This window comes from Poecilia reticulata, linkage group LG3, assembly GCF_000633615.1.
Source record: "Poecilia reticulata strain Guanapo linkage group LG3, Guppy_female_1.0+MT, whole genome shotgun sequence".
Classification (NCBI taxonomy): Eukaryota; Metazoa; Chordata; class Actinopteri; order Cyprinodontiformes; family Poeciliidae; genus Poecilia; species Poecilia reticulata.
In genome coordinates, this window is record NC_024333.1 from 10,176,876 (window position 1) to 10,188,894 (window position 12,019).

The 12,019-nt window shown below is 40.5% G+C and overlaps 1 protein-coding gene across 4 annotated transcripts in view; it reads right to left on the reverse strand.

Moving 5' to 3' along the window:
• Window positions 1-12,019, reverse strand: part of homer2 (homer scaffold protein 2) — a 31,165-nt gene that overhangs the window by 6,639 nt on the left and 12,507 nt on the right. For all 4 annotated transcript variants that reach the window (XM_008404534.2, XM_008404533.2, XM_017303930.1 and 1 more), the window contains exons 3-7: window positions 5,310-5,441; window positions 4,913-5,005; window positions 4,271-4,407; window positions 1,737-1,893; window positions 1,053-1,163 (exon numbers count right to left, since the gene is read on the reverse strand). In XM_008404534.2, the coding sequence (XP_008402756.1) occupies window positions 1,053-1,163; window positions 1,737-1,893; window positions 4,271-4,407; window positions 4,913-5,005; window positions 5,310-5,441 (630 nt within the window). The remainder of the gene's footprint in view (window positions 1-1,052; window positions 1,164-1,736; window positions 1,894-4,270; window positions 4,408-4,912; window positions 5,006-5,309; window positions 5,442-12,019) is intronic.

Consider the following 12,019-nt stretch of genomic DNA (forward strand, 5'->3'; position numbering starts at 1 on the left):
TGTGATCAAGCGCACAGCTGACACTTGGTGCGCAGACAGTTTCATCTTTACGCACAGAGAACATCRTGGAGCTCATTRTTAATCAKACTAAGAACAATATCTGTCAGAGAATCATCTCTGATCTGGACGCTTTAACGGACCAGAGGCTTTGGAGCGCCTAGCGCAGCTGATCCGCTTCTGCTGCGTTTTTCTCCCTCCGAGGGAAGTCAGTGCGGGATCAGGAAACGATCAGAGTTCTGACGTCTTCTAATCCCGTCATTTCGTGAAATGTTACCCAATTTCAAAAACGTTCTCGCAGAGAAATAATAAATGTTTCGTTTGACGACTACAAATTGGAACTAAAATTATTTTTTTCTTTGACTGAGAACAAAAAAACTCTAGCGCAACCTCTGCTCCAAACTACGAACATTGTCGGCCCCTCTTCGGTTTTTTCCTCTTTTTTGCGGAGGATCAATAAATAACTTATTGGTGTTTTACCATCACCACCAGGTATGAAGTGCTTTAGCCTTTGAGTTGCACCACAGCGCAGCACAACTGAAACACCCAGGAGAAGAATTTCAGCTTGTTTTTATGAGTATAAAGGAGGCTGGTATCGCACCTGATAAAAATCTATTTATGTCATCACATGGACTTGTATAAAGTTTTATACATTTTCTTTTBATATATTTATTATTGTTTTTCTTCTTTAGATATTAGGTTGACTTAGAATGATTCCAAATAATGTACAGGAATAACCTGGTGCTGTWACATGTCAATCATCAGGGGGGGCCAATCAGATGACAGGGGGGGCACTGGCCCCCCCTCTGGCTTCGCCACTGCCAGCACCACCTGTGATTTCTTATCCAGAGGTATAAAAACCTCCCGAGGGAACAGAGTGTTGCAGGATTAAGAGGTGGAGAGGAACCCTGAAAGCTGTGATTGCCTTCATACGAGGGGACTGAGTAAAGCACAATGGTTTAAGTGGTAGTAAACCACTTGCTTTACAAGCTCTTTGAGAGAAGCAAGCTCTGGTAGAGCGAGTCTGTTTGAAGATTAATGTACTGCAGCCTCACCTGCTCCTTCTCCTGCAGCTCTGCCTCCAGCTCCTTCACCCGGACGGTCAACTGGGCGTTTTTCTGCTTTTCCTGATTGGCTTCGTTGCACTCGGACTCCAGTTCTGCAATCTGAACAAAGGAGAGAAAATTAGGCTCTTTTGTCAGCGGAAAGGTAGTTCAGCATGCACCCACTTATTATGCAGCAAGTGTTTGTTATTGTCAGGGTATGTTCTACGTTACAAGCTGGGTCACCTTGAGACTTTTTTATTTTTTTTAAAGGAAAAAGTTTGCTGCGAAAGGAAAAGCACGGTGGAAACACCAGCCCAGCTGCAAACGCAGCCCACATTGATTATGAAACTGAAATGATTCTATTTATAGTGGAGTCAGACTCTGCTGCAGGGAAAACAGCAACTAATGAAAAGTACAGGACTCTGGTGAATTTAATGATCGTTTCCCCACACACACACACCCCTCCCTCCCTACGAGAAATCAAAGTTTTATGAGCAATCCTCTCATCTTATTGAATGGATTTTAATTAATACATCAGCCAAATTATTGATGAGGACGTCATCTGTTGGAGACTGAGTGATTCTGCATTTTCCTGGAGGCAGAGGTTTAGAGCCATCAGTTTCTCCTCTGACAGGATTGATGAGCTCGTGTGTTTTGCTTGAACTTCCCCACAGGACGGTGCGAGCGCGTTACCTTTTTCCTCAGAGTGTCGCTCTCTTCTTGACAGGCAGTAAGCTCCTTCTTCCAGCTTTCCACATTAGCAGAAGACTCCTGCAGTGAATCCACCAGTCTGGCATTACTTTCCTTTAAAGTCTGAAGCTCCGTTTCGTACTTCTTAGCAGTGGTGTTGCTGCGAGGGAAGAGAGGCAGACGTATCAACAGGTGTCATTAGTCAAGGAGATAAACCGCTCGGGGCTCAAATGACAGAACGGCACAGAATAATTTCATTTATGCTGCAAAAAGGAAATCTGGGAACACTCAAAGTTTAAAAGGCTGCATTTTATCAATAAGGTTGGGGATGTTTTTGATGTTCATTTGCTATGCATCACTTTGTGTTTCTTTATGCATGGACGGGTTGGCATGTTCTGTTCTTGCTGGAAATGGCGACCGGGATGCTCCTCGGCATTCTGCAGCCTTCGGCAGTTTCAACCACCGTCACTGCAGAAGCTAAATATTCCTTTAACAGAAGAGAAATTTAGTTCTTGTCCCTCAGTAAACTACATGTTTAATTTTAAAATCCTCCATTTCTTCGAGGGGGTGAAGTTAAAGATAAACATTCTGATTTGGTCTAACCTTTAAGATGCTGATGGCACTTAAATAGCATCGAAAACATCATTAGATATGAAGCAAAACTGTTTCGTTTTATAAGCACAATTGGATGTGAGGAAAGATGAGCAAATACCAGCAACTCAAAGAATTAAATTAAAAAAAAGACAAAGCAGACGTTCATGAAAAATTAACCTGCCTTACAAGTGCCCATTTTATTCATCTTTCTGCTGAGAGGATCTCCGTATTTGTGCTCATTGTAAACCTTGCTGCATAAACATGCGATACATTTCATGCTGCAAACCTTCCTGCTGACCTGATGAACAACAACGACGGTGAAGAAATGGAGAAGCAGAACCTCTTTTTGTTGCCGCCTATATTCGGTTCTAGAAAATTTTGCTTACTATAATTTTAATTGGCTCTGCTGCCCTGAGGTCCCTGGATTCCCATCTGGATCCACATCTGGTGTTTTCATGCAATTATAATTCACTGACTTGGCAACAGCTTTGAGGTCCAGGTAACCCAACAGAGTGAAGCTCCAGTCAACACAACAGATCATCATGATCATAGACGTTTGGGGGAATGTGACATCACATAAATGTTTATACAAAAAAAATTGTCTTTTGGGTTTAAGAAAAAAAATAAAATGCGACAGTGATGAGGATCTGCTTTGTGTGGAGTGAAAAATGACAAAAAGCTTCATGAATTTAGTTCTGTTGACGTTCTAAAGAATATCTTTGTTGATTTTGTACATTAAGACAATATACATGTGTTAAAATGACCAGTCTCATAAAACACACTGAACTATTTCACATCCATCAACAATCAAGCTGAAGGGTGAATATTTTCAGTGCAACATATAATTATAATAATATGTTCAAACCATGTTGGTGAAACTGGTGCCAGGCTGGCCCAATACCCACAGATTGTTTGGAGAAAAAGGTGTTTTGGAAGCTTGTTTAATATTTTAAATTTCAATGGATTAGAATAATTATACCCATGAATAAGTTGCTAAAAACCATCGAGTTCAATCGGAGCCTCCAGCGGATCCAAAACGCTCCAGTGAGCTCTGAGGAGATTCAGAAAAGACAAACTTTCCTCAGATTTTATCCTCTTTAAAGTGGTTCCCTGTAGCATCCAGGAAAAATAATTAAAAAAAAACCATTAATTAAAGTTTCTCTTGATAACCAAACTATTTTCTCAAAGGTTTATATCTCCATTTTCTTCCCCACCCCCACCTGGTCAACAGAGAGACAATCTGTCCCTCCCTGTGAACAAGAAAGTCACATTTTCCTTTGCAGCTGGTCATGGCCTCCCTACTTCTGAATACAGATTCATTTCAATCCAATTTTTTCTTCCCCCAACTAAGCAGAGCTGAAATTATTACAATAGAATTGCACTCGGTATACAACTTTTGTTGGGAATTTTCTTTTTAAAAATATTAATTCAATAAGGGGGCTGCACAGTGGCGCAGTTGGTGGCGCTGTTGCCCTGCAGCAAGAAGGTTCTGGGTTCAATTCCTGGCCTGGGTCTTTCTGCATGTTCTCCCTGTGCATGCGTGGGTTTTCTCCGGGTACTCCGGTTTCCTCCCACRGTCCWAAAACATGACTGTCAGGTTAATTGGTCTCTCCAAATTGCCCCTAGGTGTGAGTGTGTGTGTGCATGGTTGTTTGTCCTGTGCGTCTCTGTGTTGCCCTGCGACAGACTGGCGACCTGTCCAGGGTGACCCCACCTCTCGCCTGGAACGTTAGCTGGAGATTGGCACCAGCAACCCTCCCGACCCCACTAAGAGACAAGGGTGTACAGAAAATGGATGGATGGATGGATAATTCAATAAGGAAAGATGTGTGTGTGCATAATTTATGTCAATATTAAATAACTAAATGGAAAATCTAAATTATGAGGTGGGAAAACACAGACCTCATCAAATCTTCTGATGTTGCCATAAAATTAAATCTCACCTCTGCTCCACGACGCTTTTGAGGCGTTCGTTTTCGCTCTTCAGCTGAGCGGCCTCTGGACTGAAGGAGATTTTCTCATCATCCGTCCCGTTGAAGCTCTGCGCCTGGTTTGTTGAAGGAGTCTCCCGTCCAGACTCCTGTTGGACAACACAGAAAGTCGGATATGAGGACAGGGTTGTAGTTTACCTGCAGTTGCTACATTAAAAACCTGGACGTGGGTCCAACATTCTGCCTTCTCCATGAAAGTAGACATGGGTCGTCCTTCAGATGAACAGTGTGAGGAAGCTGAACATGTGAGCTCTGACAGAAGGGATGAAGAAACTTTTGCCAGTATTTATGTCATATGGTCCAGTAGCGCCCTGCGTCTCAGGGCTGAGACTGAATGCTACCATCTGGACTCGCTGCCAGCCTGAGAGCTGGGCTGGCAACAAACAGACAGACAGCTGAATGATGTACCTCCAATCATCTCATCTCTGGATCCTTATGATTTTGTGAAAAGGAAGTCAAGATTTCTGGATAATAAAATAAGTCTTTGCAAAGAATTTCTAAATGTTCTCCCTTCTGAAGTTGTGTCGACATTTCCTGTGTTGCAATTGGTTGCTTACAGGGAGGAGTTCCTCGAGCAGCTGAGAGATTCTTTACCTGGGAGTGGTTGCTCAACGTGTCCCCCTTTTCTTGCGATTTGTCCTTTGCCAACTTGGCTGCGTCTTTTACTTCCTGGAACTTCTCTGCAAACTGAAAACACAAGAAATAGAAGTTGTGACGAGTGGCTAAACAAGCATTCAGTGATTTAGCTTCTGATTAGTTAAATCAGCTTCTGATGTCTCTGGCTACTTTCAAAGGAGATTATTTACTTGGAAATAAAAAATTTAAACAAATACTGGATCGACACCTCTTTTTTGTTTCAATACTGTATTCAAAACGTGTGATTACCACGAAAGCTGTGCATTGATAGTTATCCATCCATCTCCAACATATATATACACACACACACACACACACAAATAAAGGTTTGAGTGAAGACACTTGAAATGTTTACCTTTGTCAACTGTTGCTCTGAAGCAAATCCCAGTCCGAACACCGTGTTGGCCCTGCTGTCCGCCCACTGACCAAACTTCTGGGATGTCTTGGTGAAAGTCATGTTGGGTGTGATTGTGCTGTTGATAATAACCTGACCGATAAAACAGCCAATTAGTATCACACATTTTTAACATGTATTTAAAAGGAGGTCAGTACAAATAGAGTGCTAAAAGACTTTTCAATTTTGAAATAAAATGTAATCAAATGAATAAACCGTTGTATTCACATGTTAAATCAAAGCCATTACTTTATTAGGTTTATCTTTTCCCCTTGCAACAGGGAGTTCAATCAGCTTTGCAACGACTGCAAAGCAAATGAAAAGAAATGTCATCTTAATCGGCCCCAATAAAAGATGTCCAGATTAAAAAAGAAAACCAAAAAAAACAAAAAAAAAAAAAAAAAAAACAGTCAAACATCCAAAAATGAAACGTAATGCTCTGATGGCTGCTGACCCACTGACATTCACACCGTCTATTTGTGACGGTACACATTTATCTTTTGAAGCAAAGCAGCAAATGAAACGGTAAGAATCATCTGCTGCAGAACAAGACTGTGGGATTTGTTGAAGCAGCAGAAGTCTGACTGTTTGTGAACAGACGAGTCTAAAGCCGGATTCAAGAAGAGACGCGGAAATAAGCACAAGATGCACAAGAGGACATTCTCACGACAAAGATCCAACAGCACTTAAAAGCAGCACATGTTAATTACCCTAACAATTAGGAAACAATAGAAGACAGATTAATCACAGTGCAGCCCTGGTCTCATAGCAACATGGCTCTGAACACCAGATTACGGATTTCAAACTGCTGACAGACTTGTGTCCTTTCTTACACCCCCACCGTCTCGCTCTCCATCTTTTCAGTGGCTTAAGTGTTAAAAACATTTTCACCGAAATCACTGTTGAATACAGAAATGCAAGAAAACATAAGAAAGCAATCCACTAGGCAGACTCAAATAAAACAGCATCTCCCTTTCAGAGGTTTCAACAAAACAAACGTGACCTAGTTTACCCTGAAGAGAAACCTGAACAACATTCGCACGTCTCATTTTAAAGCAGCCAAGTGAATATTTAACAGAGGTCATTGTGCTGGCTCAAAGCAGTGTGTGAAGATAAGATAAAACTTTAATTATCCTTGTGAAAAAAATAAATAAACAGGGCTAAAGCTGCAGGATAAAAAAAGAATATTGTAAGCAGATGAGATTTATTCTGGTGCTTGGCAAATAAAACAATCTCAATATCCAAATGAATCAGTAGAAATGTTAAGTCTGATTTTCTTTTCCTTCATAAAATTTCACATTTTTTGCTGCATAGTGCAATCTACACACATGTTCATTTATTGCAGTAGTAATTCACTTTTTTTTTTAAATTGGGAAACTATTTTTCCAAAAACAAACAATAAAACATGCGCAAAAAGTTAATCCTAGATTTATTTGCATCCATAATACTTACAACGAAATCAATGCCCGTCAGTCATTTACCAATTTATTCTTTAACTAGAGAAAGACTGTGTAGATGATCAATAACCCATGTGCTCATGTTTCCCCTCTGGTAATACTGTGATGTGTCACAGTGGCTTATTTGTCCTAGTCAGTCTTCACAACCCCATTAAAGGAAAATCTGTGTTGATCTTCATAACAATCAGGAAAGCAGCTAAATCTCCTGTCCAGTCGTAACAATAGTTAAAAGGTTACAACTGGAACTGCAAAAAACGCTGAACAAGAACGTTCAGCGTTGCAGTTCTTCAGTGTTTGAGAACTGCAGCAAAGAGTTTCACCAAAATTCCTTAGCAATCATGAAAACAAAGATCGAGCGTGTTTGGTTCCCACTTCTAGTTGTAAAACAGGTAAATACTGAAAAGTCACCTCTACCACTTAAGCATAATGGAGGGTCTGTAATGCTGCGGACCCGTTTCCTCTTTGAAAGACTGAAATCTGAAAAAGCATAAAGTAGCACAACCTCTTAAATAAAAGAAAAACACAAAAAGATAACTTAAAATGCAAATAATCCGTTAGCATCTAGCAAGACTAAAAATGAATCATCACTGGGCCTTTAGCAGTGGAATGATCCATAATTTGGTCAAATCAACGCCAGGAAAAAAAAACAACAAAAAAAAACACAACAAACCCTTCCGAAAGATCTAAAACATATAATAAGAAAAAAAGTTGTGAGCTGAAGGGAAGAGAGGATCCAGGACGATGTAAATACAGCAAAGGTCCTTTTATCCCCATGATGAACTATGCTACTCTAACAAAAATATTTCTTTCAAGACTTAACAGATTTTTGTTAGCAGTACAGACATGAGCAAAATGTCTGGGGAAAGTTATTTATTTTAAGAAAGTCAAGTGAACTGGTACGTAGGTCCTCTGACTGTATTTTAGCGTGTAGGAATGCACAGCATTGTGAGCAAGCAAATGTGCGAGTGGGAGGGTGTGACAGAGGACGAGTGGAGTGACGCTGGCAGCTGTGTGGATGGTGAGATGGACTGCAGATCAAGTGGCACATGAGGCACAGACAAGATCAGCGCTGGCCCACATCCCGAGGGGGCCACAGACTACGACAAGTCAGAATAAGGAGTGGTCATGCAAAACAGGCAAAGAAATGTATGGGCAGGAAAGAAATGACATGATTTTGAAGATTTGAAAAAGGCCTAAGGGGGAAAAAAGTAAAACCCACAACTTGGCACAGTATTTTTTCCCCCAGGATCTTAGAAGCCAGAATGTACAACCTGACATTACAATATGACTCAAAGTACAAATCATGAAGAAGCTGACAGCAAAGCCTGTCACAGTTATGCCCAGTAGAGAAAAAACAAAAAAAACAAACAAGTTCCTCTGTATGTTTGCCAAATCTTTTAATCTTACTATATATACACGCGCACACGCACGCTATGATATGCAAAGACTGAAAATGCACTCGCATGCCCACATGTCTCTGTGGTGGCAATGACGCAGGTGAACTTCAGAAGGTAAATTTAGTTACAGTCGATGATGGGATCAAAGATCTGAACCCTATAAGATCTAAATGAGGGCGAAAGCTCTCACATATTCTGTGTCTGGTCTCAATTGGTTTGAGTGGGAATGTTTCCTGGTTGTTACGCTGATGGGAAGCCAACATGCCTGGAATGTGTGTACATCCTTTCTTCCGCTTTACCTGCATTCATTCCTTCAGTGAATAAAGCTGTAGAGATGTTTGAGGACATTTATGCAGAACTTTAGCTGAAAACTCAGGAGAATGTTGCTCTGCAGGTTGCTGCAATAATAATAATAAAAAAATACATATCCAAATATGGAGGAAATTCAGTTCCTGACATTCAGCTGATAGGGAGCAGTATTTTTACTAGTAAATAATGTTTCAGATTATGCTGCCTTTATGAACATAGCTGCTGTTGGAGCTTCAGATTAACTCATACAGAGTTTGGTATGATCCTGTTTGGTAATTGTTTTGGGGCTTAACAGCTCTGTTCATTCTGATGACAGCTGGACATGCAGCAAAACAGCCAATCCAGCTCCATTTTAAAACCACACTTCACAAGAACAATAAAGCTTTCTGGAAACTACGAAGCATCCTCTCAAAACAACAATTCTGAGCCTGACAGATGCACAAACAGCAGGACCGAGGTAGACTGTCGAAATAAAAATGCCTCCTTGCAACTACACTAGAGAATGTGCAGGGTTGAAGAAAACCCCAACAAAAGAACAGCAAGATTCAGACTAAAGTTTGGCAAAATAATCTTCAAGTGCATTTTAACATTTTAACACCCAGAACTGTCCGTTTTTTTGTGGGCATTTCCTATTTGCTGAAGTCTTAGTCAGTGAATGGGACAGGAACCTCCATTGTGGAAAAAAAGTTGAGATTTTCAGCAATAAACTGTAACACTATCACTTGTATAGAGTCTCTAAAGCACACAGAAATGTGCAAATGCAATACATTTGAAAGGGATTTTATAGACTTCCATGTTCTTCTGGGTTTTTATGTGAGGAAACACTTGTGTTCAGTGGTCATCCAACTATATACATGTGAGCATTTCAGTGTTTACACCATAAAACTGAATTATAGTCATTTTAAAAATCAAACAGTATTTAATACAGTGGTTCCCAAACTTTTTCTCCTGGCCCCCCCAGTGGTTTCCGAACATTTTCTGCCCCCGCCCATGGATTACAAATAGCTGTCCTGTTGAACGACGTGTGTTAAGGGGGTGGGGGGAATCGACTTTTTTGGGAACAAAATGAATGTATGTAGCTGAATATAGACAACATTAGTAGCCTACAAGCTACTTGTTAAGCTTAAGGTGCTGTATTGATATTAGTCATCTTTAGCTAACTTTACCTGCATCCAACAGCTTTACTCAACAGTCTGTTAGTTTGGGGGAAAAACTGAAAAGTTCTTTGCATTTTGCTGCCATGATTCCAACACACCCGTGTAGCTCTGCACAGCAGCAGCAGGTCTCCTTCACTGCCGCACAGGTGTAAACCCAGCGAGAGCGTCGTAGCGCTCATGTTGTGTTTGAAGACGGCTCAGAAAAACGGGTCACAGCATGTTAACAGCAGATTAAACAGTTTTAACTGCTGATAAAAGTTACGGAGGACACATATGGGAAGTGTGGAAGCCCCTACTGTATCAAATTGACATAGGAATAACAGAGTTGGCCATTCTAAGGTAAAAATCCAGCGCATATAGCATTCATGTGTTTTTTTGTTTGGGAACCTCTGATTTAATAACCCACACGTTGGACCAAAAGAAGAATGAAACGCACACAAATATTAGATCTTTCTATCTTCACAAAGACTTTGTATCGACTTTCATTTATTTCAATAGCGGAACCCTGACCATTACATGCCTGACCCCATGTCTAACCTGAACTCAGTTTTTATTCATTTTCTGTTATTGCACATTTTTATGCGCAGCACTGATATTGTTGTAAACACTGCTGTCGTGAGAGTGACATTTTGTAATAACGGTACGGTATTTTGATGTTATAATCTTGTACGGTATATTCTTATCGGTTTTTTTGTTTGGTTTTTTTTTTTACATATTTTTAAAACTTTTCAAACTTCTGTGCACCTACATCTTTATGGTTCAGGTTACAGCTGTTCTATTGCACACGCACAGAGTCTAATTTCTGAAAAATCCGATAAAGATGCATCAAGATTTACTTGTGCTCTGAAACCGTTTAAGCCCCCAAAATATTGACTCAAGTTAAATTGACACACTGCAAATGTGTCAATTTAAACTACTGCAGTGGACGTAAACAAAAATGATGAGCTGCACAACTTAAACTTAATAATCTTGAATTACAATGCTGAGGAGGAAAAAAAGTAATCCGAAATGCTTCACGCCCTTCCCCAGCAAAGGTTTATCCAATAGTCCCAGTTAAATGAAAACTTAATACTTTCTAGGTCGGGTTTCCCCCTCTTCGTGCCCTCAGCAGCCAGAGAGGGGATCCGAGTTTTAACAAGCTCACATTGTTTGCGAAGACATTCGAAAAGATGACAGATTGTTAACCCCTGAAATAAATTTGTCGCTTTACATGTCAGGTTAGAGTATGAAAGCCTATTACAAATAGAATAATTCATAAGCATATATAAAAAAAAAAAAATTAAAAAAAAGGAGTACAGCACTTTGCAGGTTCCTGGGCTGAGCTGTACGATTCGGGATAGTGACAGCGGAAAGTGCTGATGTGCTCTTCCTCTTGCTGCGCAGCATCATCAGTGAGATGCCTACACATCATGACTGGACAAATGTGAGCTGATGGTCCGTCATGTTCAGCAGAACAAATCATTACCCTGGACAGACATGTTCCCCCTGCAGCTACAGTGTCTGAACCAGAAACTATATTTAACACTCGATGACTCAACATTTCCTCGAATTTGGTTGCTCGGCTCTTAGAGACGCCACATTCACTTCGTAAACAAGGAGCGAAAATCTAAATCTGAACGCGTTCTCCTCAGCTGAGATAACATTTCATAAATCTTTATCCTCATGCTTGACATGTAATGGTTCCCTGCAGAGTTGTTATGACACACCTCTGCGGCGGCTGCAGGAGTGTGGGGGAATGTAGCAGACAGGGAGGACAGCGGAGCAGCAAACAGGGCTGTCATATTATTTATATAGGGGATGCTAAATGCCTTGTAAAAATATTCATGAACCATTTGAACTTCTTCAAATTTTATCACATTACACCAACAAATTTCTGTTAATTTATTTGGGATTTAACGTGATCGAACAACAAAACAAGAAACCAGAATCTTCTTGCAGGGATTTTTCTTAAAAATAAGCTCAACCTGTAGATGAAAACTTCCATCCGGTTGGTCAAATTTGCAAAAAAATACAAAATCTATTGGAAGAACACTTGGGTTTGCATTTATTGATCGCTTACTGGAAGACAGCAGAAATGGCTTTCTGTGCGATATCCCACATTCCAATAAAACCACACAGAAGTCCTGCGAGAGCCACCGGTCCGACGTTTGGTTGGTAATCCTAATCCACTGTCTCTCAAGTTGCTCTGCATGAACGCTGGGTGATTTAAGGCTCAAAAACTATTGCCTTACTGTGTCAGCTGAGTGATACTGCTGTCATAATGCTCCGGCGGTTTTCACACAGAGATGATTGCCATGGAAACCCATCATCTACTCTTTCACTCAGCTGAAAGAAATAGTTTTAATATGAAA